At 34.6% G+C, this 27,114-nt stretch overlaps 2 protein-coding genes across 2 annotated transcripts in view; one reads left to right on the forward strand and one right to left on the reverse strand.

Annotated features, from left to right (window-relative positions):
* Nucleotides 1–6,206: 6,206 nt before the first annotated feature.
* Nucleotides 6,207–8,958, forward strand: LOC136813395 (uncharacterized protein MCAP_0864-like). Its single transcript, XM_067069917.1, has 3 exons — nt 6,207–7,569; nt 7,886–8,077; nt 8,341–8,958. Exons 1-3 carry the CDS (start codon nt 6,565–6,567, stop codon nt 8,674–8,676), a joined length of 1,533 nt encoding a protein of 510 aa, XP_066926018.1. The 5' UTR covers nt 6,207–6,564; the 3' UTR covers nt 8,677–8,958.
* Nucleotides 8,959–13,760: 4,802 nt separating this feature from the next.
* Nucleotides 13,761–27,114, reverse strand: part of LOC136813408 (coiled-coil domain-containing protein 60-like) — a 108,665-nt gene continuing 95,311 nt past the window's right edge. Inside the window, exon 5 of the mRNA XM_067069928.1 lies at nt 13,761–14,002. Within this exon, the coding sequence (XP_066926029.1) occupies nt 13,904–14,002 (99 nt within the window). The 3' untranslated portion in view covers nt 13,761–13,903. The remainder of the gene's footprint in view (nt 14,003–27,114) is intronic.

Raw genomic sequence — 27,114 nt, forward strand, 5'->3', positions numbered from 1 at the left:
TTATAAGAGCTATATTTACGATGACAACTTTCCTGTCAGTTTGAATGATACATTTTGAAGGTGTTGGCTTGAAATTTTCACAGTATTATCTTGATGTACTTTTTCATTGATTTCTAAAAAAGATTTCACTGATATATTGTAACTAGATTGTGAAGGCACTTGAGGCACTTTATTAATTTTTGAGTTCTTTTAGCCCAGCCATTAAATTGCGCTTGTTTAAATTTCTTAATGTTGATCCTTTCTTTACAATGATTTTATAATGCAAGTGTATTGTCAAGGGCATATCATTCATGTTTAAAACACACTGAGAACTAAGTTTTAATAACAAACCAATAAAATTTACCATTAAAGATACTACATTACAGATTCATTGATCAACAAATAGTCATCAAATACGACAGAGATAGAACAATCAGAAATTCAGATGTTATCATTCCAGCCACGGCTTTCTTATTCTATGCTTTCATAATACCGTAAGTTGGTCTAATATCGACATCCCTCGTCTAATTCCAACACTCTTCTTTAGAGACAGGAGCAATATGAAAGCTTGAATCACTGATTGAAAAAAGGATTATTCCTGTCTGACCACTAAGAAAAGAAAAACTGTTTTGACATTTCTATCGATTTCAGCCGATAAAAAGGGTGTCGGGATTAGAGGAGGGGTGTCGACATTAGACCAAGTTACGGTACTTAACGTGAGAGGTCCTAAATCCGACACCACTGCCTAATTCCGACCCCCCAAATAACTGTTATGAAAAAAAAATTCTATGTTTACAAACATTCCCTCTCCAAGTTGAACGATAAACTATTGCTAGAACTCTCGAAACAAAACATCTAACAAGATAGCTGTAATGTCACAGATGTCAATTAATGTAATTAAAAAGTGTGAGTTGTAAAAATACCTTTTATTCTGGATCAGTTGCTCATGTTTAACACGATAACAGTTTTGTAATAAAAGTGACTTGTGCGGGAAAAATACGAAAGAACTTGGACTGGTTTCCATCAAGAAACAAACAGGCTAAATTGTAAAAATGGCCCGAAGTTGAAGAAGAATTGAAAAAAGGGCGGATGCGGTAGCACTTAATTTGAATAACAAACATCGAATTAATGAGGCGGCAACTATCAACGCCCTCTTTAGCACCCGGACATGTTCATTAAAAACGTCAAATTTTCAAGGTTTTTGTAACATTTTTAAGTCATGTTACAAAATTATCCATAACTTTTTAATACGCGAATATACCTGATGAAGTTCTGAAAATAGAACGAAATATCGTAAACAAACTGTGTTGATTTTACTTTTTTGTTCACTTAACTTTTTAATAGTATATGATATGGAAAATCAACCTAAATGATGGTTAAGTAGATAGACAGGAGGTGGATAATCTTGTGACAGTTTTTCTATACTCTTTACCTAAGTCAGGTAACGATTGAAAGAAGCTTGCCAAGCTTTGGATAATAATGTAACATCTAAATTATCCAATTTTTTGGATAATGGTACCCAGAACTTAATATTCCTTTGACATGGGGTACTGGAACCTTTTGCAATCAATTAAGGGGTTTTCGCCCATATAATTTTCAAGAAATATTGTTACAAGGAAGAGCTACCGGATAACGCTGTAACATGGGTCAAAGCTTGAAGACAGAGGGTTAAGTTATCCATTTTTTGGCAATAAATGTCATACATGTTGTTAAAATAAGGATACCAATTTTTCATCATTAAAACAAGTGTATGGTTTCTAATGTTTATTTCAAGTATACTTCATTGTCTTGGATAACATTGTCACATCAAAACAAGGTCATTTTCAAGATCCTTCCAAAGGGCCTATTTTAATTGATGGCGAACATCAAAATCTATCAACATGTTTATTACTTCATATTTAAACCTGATACCTTGTCTCAGGACAGGTGATGAGTTATAAGTTTTAATACAAACTATAGACAAGACCTTGGAATTGATATAATTGACAATAAATGGATAAACTTGTAACAAACTTTTAGAAACACTGATTTTGGTGACACTTTTAAGATTGGCCAGATCATTGGTATCTACTCCTCAGATAATGTAAACGAGCCATTCTTTTTATGTCGCGTCTTGGAAAAGAAACATACAAACGAAAATATATTTGACTCTTATAAACATTTCATACCAGCTGATTCTGATTATATGATTTGTAACTATTTGGAAAAAACAGTTGAAAATTTTAGAAAAGGATTCGTCCAATACAAGCTACTTGAAAATAAAATCGTTTATATAACATTAAACCATGTCTTGTACCCAGAGGTTTCAATATATGATATGAAAATGGAGATGACAACGTACCAGCTTTTGTCAGAAATTGGATTATCAATGACAGGTCGTTGAATAGATTTTATTTTAGTTTAAACTTGTTTGCAAAGATATTCTCACATTATTTTCAAGTTAATTTATTATGTAATTTCCCAGAATTTCCTAACTTATTCCTAAGTAAATATTTCCTAATTTATTATACCATATTCAAAAAAATTATTTCTCAGTCTTTATGATTCCATGATTATCCAAAATGAGAAAATAACTATAAAATATAGACCTTAGAGTGGATAAAATATTATGGAGTTTCTACTATATGCCATATATAGTTTCATATACCTTACATAAGTTCAATAAAGAGTTATATTCAGCGATTTTAAGGCATTTTAAGTACTGTCTATTAACCAAGGATGAAGTATACTTATTACATAAGCTGACTAATATTTCTTTACTCGATTGCTTCAAAACCAATGCAATATAATAAAAGTAAAATATAGATGCCTATATCCTTGCGCAGTCACATTTTACAATATTATCCATAGAGCGTGAAATAATGAATTTCTTATCAAAAAAGAGAATTTAACATTTAAATTGATGATTATGGTTGTACTATATTCAATTTTTAGCTCTTAGTAATGTTCCTAACTTATTTTATCAACATTCACCTATTTAACACATGTGTTACTTCATTATCCAATATATAGTTAACCCTTTGTGTAATCTCTTGCGAATAACAACAGTTGCTAGGCAACATCTTATTCTTCAGTATAGAATAGGTTGGGTTTTGAAAAAGTCAAAATTTTTATTGCCTGCTTGCTGTGGATAAAAAAGTTACATTATTATCCAGATCTTGTTATATAATGAAAACCTCAATATTTTGACCATACAAGCTTTTGTGAAGAGACATTGTTACGGAATTATCCACAAAATTTCATTACTTAGACCTCACAAAATCATGACTTATTAACAAAAAAGTGATTTTTACCATTTTTTAAGGTGTCACAAAACTTGACGTTTTTTATGAAAATGTCCATCCATAAGTCTGGATGTTTATTTACGAAAGACCCGCAATCAGAATCAAGCCTAGTGCCAGTGTAAAGTAATAAAAACCAGGCTTGATTACGTAACGTTTCAAAATGAGCATGCTCGTACACAGACCTCTTTTATATTTTCGTGTGCTTTGGAAAATCAAAACATCTCATTACTTTTTATGATGTTGTTACTACTGTTGTCATTTATGACGTTGTGCATATTGCAATAAAAAAACATGTTTTGTTATAAGAAGCAATTAATTATTGTTATTTGGTTCAATCTGGTTCAATTGGTTCAGTGTATCAAATCTCTGAGTTTAGTTGACACTTTGGTATCTTCGTTGCGTCACAACAAAAGGTTTTTATTTTAGTTTGTATCTTTGAAAGACCCCATCGGTCGGATTTAGGACCTCTCACGGTATATACTTGAATCCAATCTATCCAATCTTTATGATAATGACAACAGGTTTAGTTTAAACCTGGCAGTTTTCTGTGCTTGTATTTTGTTTGGTTTATCTACCTGTAATCACTTTTGAGAATTCTTTTTTTAATAAACAGTCTATAATTGGGTGTCTTCTCACTTCTAGAGATGTTTTTCTTATAACACATGCGTTTGCGTAGGGTAAAATGGCGAAAAGCGAAAATCGAATTTGGCAAAAAAAATTTGAAAAATGACCCTACAAGATTTGACTATATATCTTTTTATTCCATGAAGAGATTACTTTCAAATAAAAAATATATTAACAATGAATGGGTAAGCTTTTTAGAAATCAAACATAAATTGCATAGCTTTTACCAAAAAATAGCACTTTAGGATCAGAAACAGTCAAAAACCAGCTTTTTCCAATTTTCTTCGAGTAACAGGAATTAATTCCTTGTTTGTTTTGATCTGAAATTTTCAGTAGGGGTGGCCATCATGGTTCCCTTGCTCATATCAGGGGGGCCAGAGACGGGGGTAAGAGAATTTAAGTTTCTAAGTAAAATCTTAATTATCACCCAAAAAAGTGCCTTTTTTATGTCCATATCTTTTAAATAGATTGTCCCAGCCTTATCCCTCTTTCAGTAAAGCTTCCTATACCTTTTGTCCTTCAGAAAAACCAAAAATATTGGCCTTAATTGCTTGCTTTCAGTTCCTGTAGCCAGTAGTGTGACCCCCTGTATTTCTATTTGTGACCCCCTGTATTTCGCGCGGGTTTTTCAATAGAGATGTCACATGACTCAAATCCCGCAGTCTTATTGGACTAGAGAAAGCGAAAGTGAAATCGCGCGATCTGATTGGATGAAAAAAGACCGCGGGAGCTGGAAACGAATGGAATTCTCTAGAATTCTCATTCGGAAACAAAATGGCGGCGAGAAAAGCACGTCTTTTTCTTTGGACAAAAGGTTGTAAATTCTGGTTGATTTTAAGGTTTTATCTTATCTTATTTACTTTAATTAGTAGAGGCTTCTTCAATGTTTGGGGAAGGTAAGTCTGGGTAAGTCTGTAAAAGTTATTTGTTTTTCGGTGGAAAAAAGTGTTTAAAAAAGCATTTTTTGTGCTCAAGGTTTATTTTTCTTCGCAAATTTTTGTCTTCAATCTTAAATAGATGAACGAGTATTTGACTGATGCTTATGATTTTTTCATAGGACATAGTAAAACTATTCAGGAACTTAGACCTTTTTACAGAATTTCAAAAAATCTGTTAGTTCTGGAGATATATTGAAAAGTTTAGACATGGGTAGTTTGCGTTCGTGTTTCGCGTTCCCAAACCAAACGCGTACCCAGGTGCCAACTTAAACTGAATTTCCCATGGGGGCACATGTAAAGTAGAAGCTTTAAGCCAATAAAACCCCTGCCAGATCGTCTCCTTGAATAGCTATATCAAAAACTGTTGCGGAAAGGACAATGCACAACTTTGAGTAGAATCGCCCGCACGTGATAAAGTTGATCCTCAAATTATTTTTCGAGGTTGGCATGAGTCAAATCTTTTAATATATGGCTCAAAGTTTAGATAATTATACAAGTTTTTTAAAATGTCAATTTCATTTAAATGGGTTCTTTTATTTTTTCATATATAATTATCTTTCAAAATTTTTCGCCGCTTTCCTTTGCTCAGGAGTCAAGTAAATAAAGTGCTGTTCTCAGCATTATTATTTGATACTGTGAAGTGGAGTACCTTGTATCAGTGGAGGGAAATTGCATAACTATCAAATGCTGACCAATCTGGACCAATCAAAGCAGCAAGATTTCAAAACAAATGTGATCTACGCAGCTCTGCTCGCAGCTCTACTCTACCGTTTTGTTTTGATTTACCTTTGTATTTTAATGACCAGACAGGTCACTCATTTGAGGAGTATGCAAGTTTCCCTTCACCAGTTGATTGTTAAAGATAAAAATGTCTATTTCTCTTCTTTTCGCCAACATTTTACCCTCTCTCTGGACGCCGTGCCCCAGATTTTTAATAACATCAATAAATGGTCAAGGACTAAACAGATTAAAAATAAATTATACCTTCTTGTTGTGATCTGAGTTCTGATTAAGAGTAATGTACATTTGATGCTCGAGAGATGCTGTCTTGTCCAGTAAACCTCTGTTCTTTTTTTTTACGAAAAAAGGTTTATATAGAATGAAAAACCGATAGCATAGCAGTAGGGTAGAAGTATATTCAAAGGGACGCCGAGTAACGCTGTAGATCCAGATACGATGTCTGAAATTTGAAAGACTCGTACGGACCCTTAGACGTACTTTGGTCAGATAAAGTCTTTACTGTAAAAGACTAGATAACATCCAGTTGAACAACGAATGAACGAAGGGCGTTGGGTGCAAAATATTGGGCAGTTTGTTCTCGGCCTCGGCAAATTCTACCGGTGTAAAATCCCGTAAAAAAAAACACGATCAGCGCCTTTAATTTGTGGAAGTTTTAGCTAGAAAGGGAAACTACGAAAAGACTCATCATTCATTCACAGTAGTTTAGTACTTTACTTTTGAAGAATTACCCTTTCATACTGGAAATCACTCTTCCAAGAATTGAAATATTCATGTTCATGAATACCTTCGATTGGATACGGTAAGGAGACATTCAAGAAAGTGAACGAACATTTTTGGTGTTAGAACTACCGCGGTGAAAAAGTGAAAATTATTGTGGAAGATTGTTGAAGACTACCATTTTATTCACTGTATTGTACTACAAATTTTTGGTTTTTGTTTATACCTGGACTACTTAGTACAGCTAATTTTGATTGAGGAGTTTGAGCGGGGTATATATTATGGCTTCTACTCAAACCAACAGCAATGAACTTGAGCAAATTTTACAGATGAAAGAAAGAGAAATAAAAGATCTTAATATTCAACTTCAATCACTTCAAGAGTATGTAAAGGATTCTGAAAAAATTGTTGCATTTAAAGAAAGGATGATTAAAGACATGCCCAAAAACCCTGCGATACAATTCTATGATCCGGTGTTAAAACGTACAATTCAAAGATTATCAAAAGAAAATCAATCATTTAAAGACATTTTAAATGAAAAATATAAATCTAAAGAAGCTGCTGATATTACCTTGGAAATCAAAGAGGTTAGAAAAGAGAATGAACATCTACGTGAACAGTTAGATTCCAAATTTAGAGACAATCAAAGGCTTCAACAATCTTTAAACTCCGAAGACAAAAAAAATGATAACTTGAAAAAACTAACTGATAAGTGTAGTATTTTACAGAATGAAAACCGAATAATAAGATCCACCCTTTTGTTACAAGACCAATCTAATGAATACCTCAAAAAGTGTGTGGATTCACAACGTGATGAATTTTTGAAAATATTTCTGCAAATAAGTTCTGACGAGCAAGGTCAAACATTTATTGATGCCATTAGAAATCTTAATTCTTCACAAACAAAATTACCAATGGGACTTTTGACACCATTAAGTAGAGACCAGTCGACAGATACCAAAGAGATTGAAGGAGTTGAAGCTTTACGTGGAGCCATAGCTGATCAATTAAGAATCCCGAAGGGACCATTATTAAATAAAGGTGGAGCAGATTCTGACTCTGCAATCGCCAGTATGAGTGATGAAATACAATCATTGAACAAAATGCTACGTGACTCAACAGAGGAAAATGAGTCTCTAAAGACAAAAATCGACGAAGTCAACTTTGAAAATGAGACTTTAAAGAAAGAGAGGCAAAATCAACAAAGCAACAGTGAACAATTTATTGATGAACTTCTAAAAAGAACACATGTAATAGAAGGGGAATTAACAGCAGCACGATGCACAGTTAGTATTGTTTTATTTCAATAGACTTTATCAGAGTCTTTTATTTTTCTGAAAAAGCGATGCATTGTGGGATTGTCTCGAGAGGGAATTCTATTGAAACAATCCCACACTGCATTGCTTTTTTAGAAAAATCAAAAACTCCGATAAGGTCTATTCTTAATTTTTCCTTTTAACTGTTTTATGAATGGTAATAGGGTAGAAATGAAGTGGGACAAGCAATTTTATACAAAGGGACAGTTCTTTATCAATTGTTTAGTGTTATAAAACTTTTTTTAAAGGGTACATATTGTATAATTAAATTATCTCAATTTTCCAGGTTGAAATACGTGAAAAAGAAGCCAAAGATTTCTTCACTGACATTGAAAAACACAAGACTGAAAACAAACAATTAAAAGAAGAACTGAGACTAATGAAAACAAAAGAGAAGCAACTCTTTGATTACGTTTTACAAGCTCAAAGAAGAGATAATCCACCCCCAATACCACCTGCTTCAAGGCAGTTATCTACGGTAAGTTTAGTGGTTTCTAAAAACTTTTTATAGTTAAATTTACCTTTGGTTTATCTATTATGAATCTTCTAGAAATGTTTGATAGTATTCCTGCGCCATCTAATTTTACTTAGCTTTTAAAAATAAAAGATTTAACATTTTAGGAACTCCTTTTTGAGATTATATATATCTAGTTGTTGCCAACAAGTTTTTTTGAGTTAGTTTCATTTTTTCAGGAACATGAAATTTTTAAGACAATAATTTAATGAATCACATTTTTTCAGCCTGTTGAACCATATCAACAACAACAATATGGATGGATCAGTGGTGGTATATTTCCAGAACAATCAGGAATTTTAGTGAGGGATGGTGCAGAATCACCGAGCCCAAGTCCAACCAAAAGTGCTTCAATACCAAGAGACTTAGGAGCTCAATCTAGAGATTATTATAGTAGACAGGATTCACCGCCACAACAGTCACCTTCAAGACCACCAAAGTCTTTTTCACCAACTGAAAAAATGGAGCTTTGTGAGTACTGTTTTCGAGAATTCCCCAAGGGAGCAGTTTTATTTGACCATATGATGAAATGTGACAAAAGATATCAGAGGGATAACAGATGATTTTGTAATCATTCAAAAAATTCAACATTATTTTTTTTATAAATGTTTCCTATAAATTTGTACATAGTAAATTTGTCCATAATTTTTGTTTTACTTTTAGTGCATTGGTTGAAAATGAAACTAGCATCATTCTTTACCAAACCTAGTTATTCAAAGAGATTACAAGATTAAACTTTTTATTCTACTAAGGGACATGTTTGATATTATAACAGCATGATTTTCCTTTTATAGATATAGACAAGTCATGTCAATTATGATAAATTACACACCAATTATTGTTCAGTCAGGCTGATTTAATCCTTTTTTTGAGGGAAATGTCAGGGAAGTTTCTTATTTGTTTGTAATGTAATGAGTCATTCGGGGCATTTTGAGTCTTTAACTACACTTTTTTGTCTTATGAGAATTGATACACTTTTTTGTGAGAATAACTTCTTTGAGAAGACCAGTATACCAGTGTGATAGCTTGCATACAAGCACAAAATACAAATCCCGTCCCTCAAACCTTGTCTGTACACAAACCCAATATCTACGGCTAATTTCAAAATTCATTGCCGTATTGAACTACGCTACGATAATCGTGAGATACACTCTGGTACAGAGTACTCAAACCTAACTCCCTCTTTTTATAAAACATGTACAGGCCATTGATCATGTCCTTTTAGCGTCCGGGTATCGGATGTTGGCCCTCCTGAATTCACTCAAATTTTGGTAAAAACAGCCTTTTTAGTGGAATAACAATAGAAAAAGAGCTAACGGATGCTGTCCTGCCTTTCTAAAATATTGACTGGTATATGATTTTCTTTTTCTTAAATGCCCAAAACTCAAGATTATTAACTTTTAGTATTCATAATAATCCTCACGTAGTATATTGGTAATTTTTGTAAAGTTTTTTGTACATTAAAATAATTTTTGGTTGTAAATTTTGTAAATATTACATATTCTTTTTTTGTAGTGAATGTGATTTTTTAATTTTAGGTTACGGTTTTTTGTCTTCACACAGAACAACTTATCAGTTCATATTACAATGATAATACAAAGTATTTCTTGTCTCCAAATAATTAATCTTTTAAAAAGTGATTGTCAAGGGTGACGAAGTAAATTTTGACATAAACCACAATCTTTGTCACAAAGCTTTGTACTCTGTTGCCATCTTATCATGTCCTTATTTTGATAAGATCATATTTCGTATAAAAAAACCTGGAAGCTTTTTGTTTCTTTCCATTGTTTCTTACTTGAACTTGCGTTAAGAAATTAGTTTGTTTTGCTCGCTTTTTGATCATGTGATTAAATCTTAAACCAAACCACGTGATCAAAAACTGAGCAAATTAATTTTTGATATTAACAAAGGAAAAAGCCAACTTATGAATGATAGAGCTTATTGAGCATAGGACCCAATTTTCGAGACTAACTTTTATCATGTGCTGAATTATAAGGTTAGGGAACTGTTAATAATAAGCAGAAATGTATCTTTTTCTCTGTCTAGTATAAATTGTAGTTTGTGTCTAATCTTGCTGAGTTTGTCTCATTTCCTAATTCGTTTCCAATGTGTACGGCCACTCGGGGTTCCGAACCGGGCTCTCGGTCAACCTTTCAACTTTTTCTCTTTCTTTCTGCTGTACTTCACTGTATGGGCAGAAATTTTAAACTTTTTTGTTTACAATTTGTTTTATTTTAACCCCTTTACTCTGTTTTTTATGTACGAAATAGTGTCTGATCAACACTATTTCTTCTTTGGTAAAGATGACGGGTGGCTCGCGGGCGCCAGAGGGTGCTTACTCTTGGTACCACACCTGACTCTAGGCTTTGTCTTCATCTTGCCATTTTCTATTTCTTTGTATAGTTGTTTGTTTGAATGTTTTGTCTGCTTTGTATCATATTTTGTCTGTTTTGTATCATATTTGTTGGTATTGTCGTCGAGCAATTGGGGTGTGATGGGGTTTCAGCTTTTGCTGAGATTATGTTGTTGAGGGTAGTGTTTTGATCCATGATAGATTTTCAAACTTTTCTTAGATATATCAATGCAGTCAAAACATGTGATTACTCGAAAAAGTTCACGTGATTTTATTCCCATGTTACTTGCTTTACAACTTACAACCTTATTAGTGACGATAAATTCGAACCAATTAGAAATAAATGTCATAAATGTAAAAGCGTGATTTGTCTTCAGACTTAAATTTTGCAACCTGTGTATTTGAAAAATGTAAAACTACTAAAATTCCTACCCGGAAAATTCCCCCTATTTATTTTTGCTTTGGATGCGTTACTCTTAAATTCGAAAGAACATAAGTTATGGGGCATACTGGAGAAGTGGGACGTGGGACGGTGGGACGCTAAGGTGGGACGGTAGTGGGACGCTAAGGTGGGACGGTAGTGGGACGCTAAAGTGGGACGGTAGTGGGACGTAAGGTGGGACGGTAGTGGGACGCTAAGGTGGGACGGTAGTGGGACGCTAAGGTGGGACGGTAGTGGGACGCTAAGGTGGGACGGTAGTGGGACGCTAAGGTGGGACGGTAGTGGGACGCTAAGGTGGGAAGGTAGTGGGACGCTCTTTTATATGTATTTTGTCTTTTTCTATTTATAATACAGTGAAGAGGGACAGGTCAAGTACTTATAAACAATACACAGATCGATCGAAATGTTTTTGACTTTTTTCATAGTGAATGGATTATAAAATAATAACATAATCAATTTGATCGAAGCTACAAAGACACAAAAAGCTAGTCAGTCAGATAAATCAATTTCTGGCTCCTCCTCTTGGCTCTTTTTGTGTAATTCAATTGTGTAATTTACAGAGCAATTTCAACAATTCTAACGCTCTTTTTAGCCTAGAGGCTAAATGTCTAAATCTGCGAGAACTGATTTTAAAGAGTATCATATAAAAAATGAACATTCCAATCACAGGGATTTCCCCAGAGACAAGATGTTTACTTTTCGAATTCAAAATTCGAATGAAAGGAAAACATTCGAATCGACAACAAAGGGTTACACCATCAGCATGAATAATAAAAGTATCCACATTGTTCACGTGAAAGGGAAAACCCGTGAGGTGAAACATACCTGTGACGCCCAAAAACTTCTTTCATCAAATTTTATGAAGTTGACTAGGCTAAAAATTTTTAAAGTCGCGTGTCCATCGTTGAAAGTTGTTTTTAGATTTTTATTGAGTTTTTTGGTTTTATTTTCATTTGTTTGTGCATCATTTTTTTTTCGAAATACGTTATCGCAGACTTACAGTAGTGTTCTATAAATTAACTAGCCAAACCAAAAGAAAAGGAGCCAGAAATTGATTTCACATTTTTTCATTAAATAATTATAAAGACAAAAAGACAATATTCTAATAAAAGAGCGTCCCACTTGAACGTCCCACTACCGTCCCACTCATGCTGAGGGGAAAGCCCTTTATTACAATTAGAATGTCTTTTCATTCGAATTCAAAATCGTGTTTCTGGGGAAACCCCTCTGATTCGAATGATTTCTTTGTTATTCTCAATAAATATAAACTCTTCGAAATATGGTCAGGCTGCTGCTGGACCACTTTTGTAAAAACCTTAATGTGAAGAATCTAAAACCTATTGAAACCTGTTATATATGATTAAAGGGGGTAAAAAAGTTTTACTGGCCATTAGGTTTTCCCAGATTTAGCCTAGACAAAGTTGCAAAGGATTGAAAGTGTTGGAAAATAATAAAATTGTTCTATAAATTAGACAATATGAGCCTGAAGATAAGGAGCCAGAAATTGATTACACATTTTCCGGTGTTTATTTCTGACTCGCACGGATATTGCTTGGTAGCTTTTCGATCAAACATCCAATTTGAATATTATTATTATTCGTTTATCACCCACTATATGATAAAAAAAATCAATATATATATTTTGGCCGAAATCCTGTGTAGGTTGAAAACTGAAGAACAGATCAGTATATGTGTTTTGTGAAAGTATTCATTTACTCATATTGAGTTCTTTTTTACTCGTACATAATTATCAGAGAAGCAAAAATACAAAAGCCTTACGAGAGAGCGTCCCACTACAGTCCCACCTGAGCGTCCCACTACCGTCCCACCTTAGCGTCCCACTACCGTCCCACCTTAGCGTCCTACTACCGTCCCACCTTAGCGTCCCACTACCGTCCCACCTTAGCGTCCCACTACCGTCCCACCTTAGCGTCCCACTACCGTCCCACCTTGAGCGTCCCACTACCGTCCCACCTTAGCGTCCCACTACCGTCCCACTTTAGCGTCCCACCTTAGCGTCCCACTACCGTCCCACCTTAGCGTCCCACTACCGTCCCACCTTAGCGTCCCACCTGAGCGTCCCACTCGAGCGTCCCACCTGAGCGTCCCACCGTCCCACGCCCCACTTCTCCGGTATGCCAAGTTATGGGACCTTAGACATGGTCATTATTATACGTTAGGTAGATTTCAGAACTGCCTGTTAATAAAATTAATTTTTTATCTTTCTTGATAAGTTACGGAGAAAAAGTACTTTATGACGTCATAAAACTTAAACTTTGAATATCTCAAAAAGTACTAATCAAAAGATTTTGCCTGGAGGGGAGCATTTTGAAAATTTTGTCTAAATTTATTTTTGCACTCTACGCACTATAAACACTAAAATGATTACCACATCAACTTTTACATTCGGGAAAATCCCTGCAATGGGCTCTTCCAGAAAAAATCCGTTCATGGGGGGTGGAGGATGAATTGTCCAGGGGTATTGAAAAAATACCAAAAAATTGCAATGTTCAGGGGGTAAATTTTAATGTCCAGGGGTATTTTTTTGTGCCCACGGGGTTGATTTGATGTTTGTCCAGGGGTATAACCCGTGTCCAGGGGGTTGAAAATCAAAATGTCCAGGGGTAATTCATGAAAAAAATAATATATCCTCCACCCCCATGAACGGATTTTTTCTGGAAGAGCCCAATAATAAGTAAAATTCTAAGAATAAAAAAATCAATAAAAATCGGAAAATGAAGATTTAAATGAGGATTTAAATCGTGGAGATGAAAAATTGATAGAATCGTGAATATATAGAATAAATGAATAGAACAGAAAATGAAGCGACTGCTTATCTAGAAATTTTTGTCATCTTTCGTGACTTCATCAGCATATTAAATAAATAAATAACTACAATGTATACTATATTTCGAGTTAAAAATCATTCTCATTCAAAACTTTTGTTTGTTTTATCCAAATTAAGCGACAAGTGACACCATTATGAATGACGACATCATACACGGGATACTGGTCTTTCCATTTGTTTTGTGTGCTTTTTACACCACATCTCAAAATCTTTTCGTTCCATGGAGACAATCTTATCTCGGACAAACTGTAAAAAAAATTAAAAGTTGTCAGTGATCATGTGATCATCCATTTAGGGAATAAAACATATTACCATTGATGATACACATGGTTTTAGTCATTTAAAGGGTTGGGGACACGAGAAGTTTTTTTCGCGTTGGTGCAATGCAACATCCCACCAGCTTATCTGGCACCCGATGTAGAAATTTTCTTCCGACACGCTAAAGCTCTGAAGGTCGGGAAAATTATCAACATCTGGAAGAAATACATTACGGAATTTCGCCTGACCGCGTAATTTTTTAGAAAAATGGGCCCGAGTGCAATTTGGACAGGGAAGGTGTCATGGCCGACAAAATTTGGGTCAGAAAAAACTTCAAAAGGTTTCACGAAATAAATTCAAATAGAAAACTTTTTGGAGAAGGAATCATGCAAAATATTATCATTCTTTTCACAAGGAGGGCATGCAGAAATACTCAAATAAGTATTTTTCCTTCTTTAAACTGATCACAGAAGCAAAAACAAAATAGAAATAACATTGTACACAAAAAAGCCTGAAAGAAGAGAAAAGTCGTAATCAGCATCTATAATAACACTAAAAGAAAAACTAAAGCTATAGAAAATGAATACTAACCCTCAATGAACACTTTTGTGAAGTTTAATAAAGATTTTATCCAAAAAACTTCAGTTTTGGAACACTGACAGACTGAAGTCGGTTTGTCGGTTGTCGGCCGGTGGACAACAGTTATATTTGGAGGACGGTCTAAGATAGATAACAACATTAAAGTTACTGATAAAAGCCTAAGCCCATAGGAACATACCTGCTTTAGTTTCTTTGGTCTTTGAATGGTATAAAATTTGAGAAAGTGCAGAAAAAATCAGCCATCAAAAACAAACAAAAACAAAAGTTATGATTATCAACTTTTCTGTGGTAGAAACACATTTTTTGGGTTGGTGCACATACAGAAATTACACTGGATACTAAAACTAATATTCAGGGAGTGATAAGTACAGTTAAACTACAAAAAATCCATCAAAAAAAACCAAAAACAACCATAACAGCACACATTTTTTGAAAATTACATCAGCCATGTTGTTTGTAATTTTTGCCGACATACTCATGACGTGGTAACTAACGACAGTGATTTGACGGTCTTTTTGAGGCGCCAGATCTCAAAAAAACAATTTTTGAGCGTTCAGCACGGCCCCGAAAATGAGGGCTAAACTTATGTCGGCACATCAATGGATGACTACTATTTCTCTCCGATGGTATATTGGCCCGCTCCTTTAGAGCTTTAGCGTGGGCGGCCGCCAATACGCCATCGGAATATCAGATAACCCACCAGCACAAGAAAAAAAGTGCGTGACCCATAGTTTCTTTTTTTGTTTCATGGGACAAATAGTGTGGGAAATACCCAAAAGACACGCTGATTTTTCTCCCGGGGCAATATTGCTCCATTGTCCCAGGGATAGTCAAAAGTGAGATTTCATTTTTATTTGTAGAAAAAACAAGAAACATGCTGAATGGACCTACCTAATGATTAACATAATAGATGAAAATAAGAAAAAAGTGACAATAATTGTACAAAAATTCAGAATGGAAAAATAAGGCTTGTGTGTTGAATAATGTAAAAGGGTAAAAAGGAATTTCCCCAAATACGAAAATCACTTAAACCATTCAGGCCCAAAAACCCCTATTTTTAAGCAGTTTTTGGCCCAAATACACTCTACAGGGGCGTATCTAGGATTTTTAGCATACCCTGCAAAAAAGATTCAGCTATATATAGTAATTCAGCTATATATAGTGTGTGAGGAGGGCCCACCATGGTTGGGCCCGACGGGCTAGAAAATTTTTGAATTTCGACCCTCTAGATTGGCTAAAACAGCCACCTTTTTATGCCCAATGTACCATGAACCAGAGATAAAGAATTAAAATTCATTTCATTTAAACACAAAATGAAGCTGGTAAAACTAAGATAGTTTTTTTGTGTTAAAGAGTTTTAAAAACCAAAAAAGAGTGGCCTCTAAAATATGGAAAAAATGAAGGAAAGAGAAAGGAGGTGTAAAACATTGGCAATTCATTATATCAATGACAAAAATCATAACTATCATGAATTTTTTTAAGAATTTTTTGAACTTTACACAAAAAAGTGAAAAATGATAGCAAAATAATACAATAGCACACAAAAGATTATAAATTATACAAAAACCTTTATCTGATCGTGATAATAGCATTAACAATAATAATAATATTTACCAAACTGTCTAAAATTTTCTAATATAATTTTGATTCTTATTTATTATGTCAAATTTATTTATCTTATTGCTGCCAAAAGGTGACTTAATAATTTCAAGCCGATTAATAATAAAAGCCTTTTGCCATTTCAAATGAAAATTTAGAGAAAAAGAGCAAAACTATTTTATTCAGACTGTCCAAGAAAAGAGTATTTCATTAGAAAATTGATTAATGTGATGCATTAAAGTATCCAAAACTAGAATTTGTACTGATGAAGCTGAAATCTCTATAGTTGGTTCATCTTGAAATTGTAGTCTAGCCCCATTCTGGTGTCTCGTTTGGAACTGTTTGCCAAATCAAGCAGGGAATCCTGTACCAGGGGTAAAAAGCCCCCAATCCGAATTGAAAATAAACCATATACGTCATCAGAAACTCATTTATTCATTATGGACATAATACTTACTTTTGTTACTTACTTTTGGTTGTCTTCGAGCTTCATGCTCTGGCAAGAAACTTTCTGCTTCACACCACAATGCTGCATCCATCAAACCTGAATAAAGGAAGGATGTCGGCAGCTAAACAGTTTTCATGTCAAGAATGGAGTGTATAATAAATCCTTGGTCGAACTGTTCACTTGATCGTTGAACCGGTGGTCGAACCGGTCACTCGATCGTTGAATCGGTCGTTCGATCGTTGAACTCCTGTGAAAATGGGTGTCTAAACAATTAAAAATCTCAATTTGGAGAGTACCCTTTACCTTTAAAAAAATAAATTTTTCTCCTTCAGAGAGTTTTACCCCTTATATTCAAAAAGCTATATCATTTTAAGTTTGCCCTCTTTTTGGAAAATTATTCTTTATAATCATGCCACACAAGGGTTGGTTGAAATTTTGGTTAACTTGGAAAGATATGGATCTTTGTTTGTTTTTTTGTTTGCATAAAAAATTAGTCATTATAACAGGCATTTTTTCCTTGATTCCCCGCAATAAAACCTTTTTATTTTTGTTTGAAACTTTGCATGCGCGTTCTTTAGGTACGGTACCACGCCAAAAGAAAAGGTTCACTGCAAAAAGAAAATGTCCACGGCAAAAAAAAAAGTTCAAAAAAATTTAATCTTGGCGAGAACTAACTTTGGCAAGTCAGCGGATTTTTTAATTTTGGCGAGAACTAATTTTGGCGAGTCAGCCATTTTCTGAATTTTAGCAAGAACGTATTTTGACGAATGAAATACTAAAACTTCCCTTATTTACCGTACTTTCTCATGAAAAGTATATGAAAAGAATAAAATCAAGCCAAAAATTAATTTTGAATCATCAAAGTGGTTTGTTAAAATTGTTCAATGCTAACGTTCTCTCTAAACTCACAGTCCTAGTTGTTAAAGGTCCCTATTTTTAAGACACGTTGCGATGGGAACGAAACAATTTTTCCATGTCCGCCAAGGTTTGATTAACTTTTTGGTATTTGTTCAACTTAATATATGCTTGTATCGACCTCGTTCGCTCGTATTGGACCTCGCTTCGCTCGTTCCAATACGTCGCGAACTCGGTCGATATTTTGCCAGAGAGACCGGCTTTTCGGTTAATAATCCATAATTACATAAGAATCTTGTTTTTCCATTTCATCGTGGATATTCTTAACTTTTTGGTCTAAATCATCCTAAAATATTCTTAAGGCATTTTTAGGTTAAAATATAAACCCCATCTTAACTTAACACCAAGAATACGAAGGAAAATATAAGAAAATTTTGTTGACGCTTTGTCATTTACTGATAACAAAGGGGTGATTTACAGATTAACAAGTTGAACATGATTGGACCTAAAAATTGCTGAAAAGCTTGCTTGATGAGGAACCATGATAAGAAAAAGTGCCATGGTAATAATGATTAACGTTTTGTTTGACGCGGGTTTGACGCTGTCAAAGAGATATTTTTGGACCCAGTTTCCAAGGGCAAAAAATATAATCTAAAGACATTCACCCTTCAAGAAGGATAAAAATATCTAATTTTAGCCCCCGGGGGGGGGGTACTTAGGCAAATAGAGGGTATGGTATGTGCCGCCCTTAAGGGTACCTTTTTTGGACTTCCAAAGTCCCGCTAAGGGTCGAAAAAATCAGAAAATCAAATTTCAGTCCCAGTAAGGGTCGGAAAAATGGGAAAATTTCAACTTTTTACCCCCTGGAAGATCGAAATTTGGTCAAAATTGGTCAAATTAGTCCCGCTAAGGGTCGTAAAATTCCAAAAAATTTCCTTTGTTTTCTCCTTTTTAGTCCCGGTAAGGGTCCAAAGTTCGAAAGTCGGGCGGCACCCCCCCGTCAGCTCGCAACCCTAGTACCCCCCCGGGTTTTAGCCAAACCCCCATGGAATAAGATTTTTTTTTGAAAAATCCGGCTCTGTCACTCTGGGGTTTATAGTCAACACTGTGCAAAAAATCGTTTTTTTTTTCCATCTCAAGAAATCTGAATTATCAGCAAGACTAGCGTCCGTATCTTTTTTTCTCCCCAAACTTTTAGAAAAATCTTGGTCGCGTGGTGTTGTATGATAACGTTCCGTGGGAAAAAAAACAAACAAGTTTCTTCACCAGACCAATTCGATGACCGATCCGACGACCGATTCGACGACCGATTCAATGACCGATTCGACGACCGATTCAATAACCGATTCGACGATCGAGTGACCGGTTCGACCACCGGTTCAACGATCGAGTGGACGGTTCGACGATCGAGTGACCGGTTCATATCGATCGAGTGAACAGTTCAACCACCGGTTCAACGATCGAGTGAACGGTTCGACCACCGGTTCAGCGATCGAGTGAACGGTTCGACCACCGGTTCAACGATCGAGTGAACGGTTCGACCACCGGTTCAACGATCGAGTGAACGGTTCGACCACCGGTTCAACGATTTTGACCTCGATCTAACTCCATATATCCCAACCTGTTCCGACTAATCAAGATTCTATTCAGCGCCAAAACTTATCAAATCTTATCAAATCGACAGCAGGATTTTTTCTTGTAATTTTAGCTAGGACCCGAAATAACCCCAGTGCCAAAATTCTATTCCTTACAGAGGTAAGGGCCTTTTTTGAGCTAATTCTATCAGACTAAAAATGACGACTCTTCTTGTGAATTTCAGTTTTTAGTAGGAGTAGTTTGTAGCATTCTGAGTAGTAATCCCAAAAGTTTTACATTTCGAAAGCATCATTTGAACCCCTATTTGGCTTTTACAGGGACGAAGTGGTTTTCATTCTGGGGGTAGGCCGTGCCACAACAAAAGTGACCACGTGTCGTGCGATGATCTTAGAACGCTCCTACACTCGTTGTAAAGTTATGTAGCCACCTCACGCTATCACTCGGGTAAGTTATGGCATGTCTGAAAAACTGAAAATTACCATAATTTTTAGATCGCATTAGTCGACGGAAAATGACCAAACAAAAGACTGGACATGAAGGTTCTATAACCTGATGTGTAACCTAATCGTTCATTCGCGGATTTTCGCAAAAAGCCCTAAAAACTGATTATGACGTCATCGATTATGACGCCATTAAAACTAAAAGTTGAATTTCTCAAGAATAGTTTATCTAATTGTCTTCAAACTTTCACCAAAGATGTATCTTACTAAAGTCTGTCCAGATATAATTGGCAGTGGAAACAAGAATGGCTGTAACTTTTGATAGTCTAATATAATTATGGAAATTCTTTTTGCTTGTTTCAGAGTATCAAAAGCGCTATATTTGAATGTATTTTTGGTTGAAAAATTCGCGATTTTTATCGGTTAAATTTGCGATTGTAAAAATTGAGCTTTTTTTCTACTTATGCTATAACTTTCATTTTTACACCAGTGGTAGTTCAACCTTAGGTTAAGAAGTTTGTTAAATTTCAAGGCAAACGCAGAAAAGTCCTTCGGAAGATATGGGACCCGAAATACCCCTTCGTAGCACTTTTCTGTGAAATATCAAATCTCCAACTCCAACGTCCCTTGTGTTTTTGCTAACATTACACAGATTATTTACTTGTGAATTAGCCTCCGTCTCAGAACGCGGTCAGAAAATTTTGCGGATAATTTCACAGCGAAAGTGCATCCAGTGAAATGTGAGTAATGTATCATGATTCATTTCGACTGACATAATTATGCACATAATACATGTTAAAAGTTCTGCTACGGATTCTCAAGCTCGGCTATAATAAAACTATTACATGTTAGTAGCGGAACCGACTGACCAATGTTATGTGGCAGGTTGAAACCATTGAGTTTCTGCTGGAAAGATGCAGTTTGTTTTCAAGTTAAATCTTCAAAATAAAATAATCTGTGTGAGTTTCTTTACTTCCAAACAACCTACCAATAGTTTTGGAACACTTCATAATAAAGGAAGATGGCTCTTCTTGTGGATTGGCTTTCTGATACCCCATATAAACACGATGTGACATGAAAGTGAAGAGACATGATTTGTTGGTTTTTGTTTGATTTGTTGACTCATATATCTCATGGCAAATGGGATAGCAAATGACTTTTCATGTATTGCTTGGCTCTACATATGATACCTCTAACTTTGAACACCTCCAGAATGTTTAAAAAAGCATTTTACGAGATACGTTTCAATTATAATTTTCATGGAAATTTTTAATCGACAGATTTGGCTTGGCGTCAGTTTTGTTTGGTTGATGTTTGGTATTGTGATCATTAAAAGCAATGAAATGCCACACAGTCACTCTACACATGATGCCTCCAGCCATGATTGGTATCAGAATGTTGAAAAAAAAAATTTTACGAGAAATTGTTGATAGAAATTATATTGACTTATTTTTACAATTTTGGCGGTGTGGGTTTAGTTGGTTGATAATGTTTACACTGTGGGATGGTTTTCAAAAAACTGTTATATTGATTGTTGTTTGTTGGAATTGATTACCAAAAAAAAAGAGAACCTTTTTTTGATAAATACTTTATTTTTTTCATGAATCGAAAAAACCGTGTGGATACTAGTATGTCTTGTAGTAACCAATGCAGTGTCTGTTTTCAAATTTTGAAAGCTCTATACCTACTGAATTGAAGCTCTGACTAGGTCTGTTTTTAAAACTTTGAACCATGTTTTTTTCTTTGTTGCTATTAAAGATAGATTTTTAAATTGTCGTAATGTAAATTTATGGTAAAGTTTTAGTTTTTGAGTTTAGTTCATCAGTGGTACATACAGTAGTAGTATTTTTTCAGTAATCCTTTCTTGTAAATATAGTAACATTTAACCAGACTCATTGCCCTCATTATATTCGAATTTGTATTTTTTTAGGACTGATAAGTACATATTTTTAAACACCAAAACAAAGCAAACAACATGCCAGTTCTTTCTGGACAAATATATATGTATACTTTATTGTGTGCTTTGAGTTCTATTTTAATCAACCCTCTCAACTGCTGATCTTTCAACTATCATTTAGGAGTATAGAATGGGCTTCCATAGTACCATTTTCTCTAAGTATTTTGTGCAAATTTTCAACAAAGTAGACTTCTTGACTGTCCTTGTCCCTTATGTTAAAGTTGTTCTGATGGAGGACATTGCTATTTTTGGTAGCCTTCACATATCAATAAGGAGCTTTGGTGTAAATGTTTTTTCTGATGAAATCATACTAATCTGAAACTATTAGGCCTTTATGAACTTTCTAGAACAATAATCTTGCTCCAATCTTGAGAAAAACTGGAAAAATAGGTTAGCATTCCCTGCCATAATTTCACAGATTTCCTCTGCTTTCTGCTTGAAAACGCTGTCGTATAGCCGAAAACGAAAGTGAAACTGTGAAAACGTCCGCAAATTCGGGCCCAGTCCTCTTCCGAGACGGAGGCTAATAACAAACGATTAAAGGAAACTTGTGGCAATATTTCCCAGAACGATTGTATCACGGTCCATCAGTGTAAACTAATATAATAAAAAAGTGTTCCGAGTGGCTCTTGTTGAGTTCTTACCTGACTTAGAGTAAGCAAATTCGGGTAATACTTAACTCGAAACTTTTTTTTCTGCAAAAAAAATCCGAGTTGGCTAACTCGATAAGAGGTTTTGTGGAAAAAAAAATTCGAGTTAGCTAACTCGAAAATCCTTTTTTGAAAACTTAAAATCGAGTTAGACTTAGAGTTGAGTGACGTCAGAATTTGCACTTTTGTGACGTCATAATTAAGCTAACCCGAAGTTTTCTAACTCGAAGATTCTGGGTCTCAATTTGAAATTTTGGTCGGGGAAAAGTGCCGAAAATGTTAGACTGGCACGCCAGTCGGGCCGGAACGGTATCACGCGGGGATAGTGAGCGTAGGAGTTAGGTAAGCATAGGAAGAAATTTTGTCGGCGGCAAGGCTGTAACCAGCAGCCTCTCACTAACTTTTGCTCGTTCTCCTACGCAGCTCCTACTTTAGCAAACGCCCGCCGCCTTTATGTTCCCGCCCTCTGACATGATTACACAGGAACAAAATTTCGATTTCCAAGGTTGGAATAATTCAATATTTTTGGGTTGGAAATTTTGGTTTCATAATTGAAGGTTGGAAATTTGAGCGATTGCCTTTAAGCTGATTTGGAAAACGTAAAAACCAATGTCTTTGAAAAATCAAGTGAAAAAAAAAACAATGTAGAAATGTGTGTTTCTCTAAACAGTTTGGAAAACGGTAAATACCCATGTGGAAATTACGTTTTTGTACCATTTTCTGCGCATGTCCTTTGAGAAAACCACAAGCGATTTTTCGGGCAGAACTGTCGTGATGCTCAGGCAAGTTACGGCCTCCTGGAATATTTATCCAAATGAACTGAAATTTAGTATGAAGGTAGAGTTTATAAATATCTTTTATTTCCAAAAAAAAATTTTCCAAAAAATTGATGACGTCAGCATTTTGTTAGGAAAAACGAAAATTGCTGATTTTTGCTGACGTCATCAATTTTTTGAAACATTTTTTTTAGAAATGAAAGAAATTTATCCACCCTACCTTCGTACAAAATTTGAGCTCATTTCAATAAATATTCCAGGAGATATTAGTATTTCAAATTTTTGCTGACGTCAGCAAAAAGTGTTTTTCCTTAATTTTACCAAAATGGCTGAAACACAATTTTTGGCCCAGGACTTTTTGAAAAGCCATTAATATGACGAGTGAGAAAAACCAAAAATTTTTCCCGAAAAAGGGGTGGAACAACTGGCCGTCACGCATTATTTAATTCGTTAATTTTTGCACAGGCCGTAACTTGCCTGAGTGAATAGCTAACCTAGATATTAGGCTATAATGTGAGCAGTCAAGCTGTAAGTTTCCGTCAGGTGAGGCGTCCCTTCGGAGCGGCCTCGGTCAATCGCAGGGAGCTCGCACAGTAAAGCACATAGGGTACTTGTGTCATAGTTTCAAATGGTGCCCTGCTGAGCTGTGTGAGTGATCTAAGATCAACCACTTAATCTGTGCGAACAATAACGAGAGATTGACCGGGAGCCATATCGAGCATAGGCTAAGCGAGTGACTGTTCACAAAAACAAAAACCTTGTTTAAGATCTCTTTTTCCACATCTCTGTCATCACTTTTTGGATTTTGGCTTTTTTCAACCTGGATTTTTGAATTCCAACCTTTTTTAGCTTGGATTTTGGCTTTATTCAACCTGGATTTTTGAAAATACCAAGTTTGTTTACTTTGGATTGTGGCTTTTTTCAACATGAATTTTTGAAAATTCCAAGCCATGGAAAATGCAAAATTTCCATCCTTAGAGAGTGTCCCAAGTTTCCAGGTTGGATTTTCCATTGGATTTTATCTATTTTCCAACTAAGAAATCTTCAAATTTCCAACCTTGGAAGTCGAAATTTCTTTCCTGTGTTAATTAATAGACTAGTTTGCTAGTCCTACGAAAATGCCTCTAGGTGATGAAAGTTTTATTTTTCCTCGACAAAAAAAAACCCTGACTAAATAAAACTCCAACATTTTATTCCCCCATAAGGTAATTGATAAAAAGAAAGGTTTTTACTTCTCGTTTGTTTGAAAAAGTTTCTATTGTCTGATAATTACAGCTGACAAAAATATTTTTCTCAGTTTTTCTTTAAAACAGAAAATTTCCCAAGCTTCTTTTTTAACACAGATTTACAGCTGAGAAATACAGTGCACTATAAGGGTTGGGTAAATCAAGAGATTATTCACAGATTCACCCATATTGAACTGCACTGTAAGGGTAAACAATGTAATATTAAACAGATATTTCAATCTATTTATTAAAATATTAAAAGATATATATTTCATCACAAAATAAAAAAGTACTAGTACACTGATTTTAATTAATTTATTATAATAAAAAAAGAAAGAAAAAAGGTTCTAATTAAATCCAAATGTAGTACAATATAAAAGCTAAAAGAAAAGGTATATATCTGCATTTAATAGGTATTAGTAGGCCCCCCCAGCGGTTTACGTAAATGCGTCAATGTTTGCATCAATGTTTGAATCCTATGGAATTTAAAAGTAAACTTTTCTTTTGCATATACAATATCTTAATATCACAGGAGTAATATTTTTTAAGTTGCATTTAAATGTAAGAGGGGGGTCCCTTAACAAACATTCTCTCTTAGTCCACAGAACCAATTTTGACATAATGGACCTATAGGTGAGGCTCATCACGTGCAGAACATAACTTGTCTATAAAAGAAAAATCATGCTATTGTACCAAAACATGTCCCTTAACAAAAATTTCTTGTAATCTCTTGGAATAACTAGGTTTGGTATAGCCTGGGTATCCAGACTCAAAATTTCAGAAAAAAACACTCTTACCTCAACATACAAAGTTTCTAAAATTTAGAGTCTGGTGCAACTAAAAAAGTCTGATACAGTTTTGAATGACACAGTCTGTGAGTGAACCCTTGTTTACAGACTATCAAAACTTTGTAAACAGAGGCAGACACACATAAGTAACTTAATATAAAACCTCTTTTACAAACTCAAAAAACTTTCAAAACTACTTTAAGCTATATCAAAACATCAGCCACATTTATAAAGGCTCTTTTCCAGCGGCCATCTTGTTTAGAAATGAACCTGCGTTTTCATTTTCATTTGTTTATCTTTTTTTGCAAGGTCAGCTTTTTCCATAAATTATGCGAAATTTTATATTTATAAGAAACATTCATAAAAAAATATACACGTTTTTTTTTTATTAGAACACCTAAAATTTGGCTGAGCCTGGATGTGCTTATTTTTTTAGCAATTTTCAGCCTGAAATGTTCTTAGATGCGTTCTTAAATTTTCAGACTACTCTAAATCGACAATATCATGCAAAATAAAGAGCACTTAAAATTGGTAAAATTTGGACAATATTTGACTCTCGATTTAGAAAATCCATTCTTAAGTTTGTTTAAAACTGCTTGAAAAGAGGAAAAAATTGTAGTTTCTTGTCATTTTTTCCAAACTGAGGCTGGGCATGTTCTTACGATGTTCTTAATTTTTCGACGAATTTCAGCCTCAATGTTCTTATAAACTGGGTTCTAATAAAAGAAAAAACGTGTATTGAATTGAATGATTACAAAATCATCTGTTGTCCCTCTGATATCTTTTGTCACATTTCATCATATGGTCAAATAAAACTGCTCCCTTGGGGAATTCTCGAAAACAATACTCACAAAGTTCCATTTTTTCAGTTGGTGAAAAAGACTTTGGTGGTCTTGAAGGTGACTGTTGTGGCGGTGAATCCTGTCTACTATAATAATCTCATGATTGAGCTCCTAAGTCTCTTGGTATTGAAGCACTTTCGGTTGGACTTGGGTTCGGTGATTCTGCACCATCCCTGACTAAAATTCCTGATTGTTCTGGAAATAAACCACCACTGATCCATCCATATTGTTGTTGTTGATATGGTTTAACAGGCTGAAAAAATGTGATTCATTAAGTTATTGTCTTAAAAGTTTCATGTTCTTTAACAAATACAATAATTCAGTCCAAATACAACTAAAGTCTGTCCAGATATAATTGGCAGTGGAAACAAGAATGCCTGTAACTTTTGACAGTCAAATATAATTATGGAAATTTTTTTTGCTTGTTTTAGAGAATCAAGAGCGCTATATTTCAATGTATTTTTTGTTGAAAAATTCGCGATTTTTAGCGGTTAAATTTGCGATTGCAAAAATTGAGCTTTTTTTCTACTTATGCTATAACGTTCATTTTTACACCAGTGGTAGTTCAACCTTAGGTTAAGAAGTTTGCAAAATTTCAAGGTAAACTGAAAAGTCCTTCGGAAGATATGGGACCCGAAATACCCCTTGGTAGCACTTTTCTGTGAAATATCAAATCTCCAACTTATTACTAAAAACGGGGGTTATGTTATCTTTTTTAACAGTGCAATTAAAAGTTGGAAAATGTTAAGTGTTGGTGCATTGGTATTATTGGTATCATTGATTATTTCGAAACGAAGACACATTATAATTGTTTTTATTGAAAAGATAAGCATGAACTTATATTGGCTTTTTTATTTTCAAGTCATTAAAGAACTTTGCTAATTCCCAAAACACTACACACAGTTTGGCTATGAGGTCATTAAAGAGATCGTAAAATGTGTTATGATCAAAAAACTGTTTTATCAATCATATCACTACCCCCGTTTTTAGTAATAAGTTGGAGATTTGATATTTCACAGAAAAGTGCTACCAAGGGGTATTCCGGGTCCCATATCTTCCGAAGGACTTTTCAGTTTGCCTTGAAATTTAATAAACTTCTTAACCTAAGGTTGAACTACCACTGGTGTAAAAATGAACGTTATAGCATAAGTAGAAAAAAAGCTCAATTTTTGCAATCGCAAATTTAACCGCTAAAAATCGCGAATTTTTCAACCAAAAATACATTGAAATATAGCACTTTTGATTTTCTAAAACAAGCGAAAAAAATTTCCATAATTACATTTGACTATCAAAAGTTACAGGCATTCTTGTTTCCACTGCCAA

This window comes from Clytia hemisphaerica, unplaced genomic scaffold (genome assembly GCF_902728285.1).
Source record: "Clytia hemisphaerica strain Z4C2 unplaced genomic scaffold, Clytia hemisphaerica genome assembly, whole genome shotgun sequence".
Classification (NCBI taxonomy): Eukaryota; Metazoa; Cnidaria; class Hydrozoa; order Leptothecata; family Clytiidae; genus Clytia; species Clytia hemisphaerica.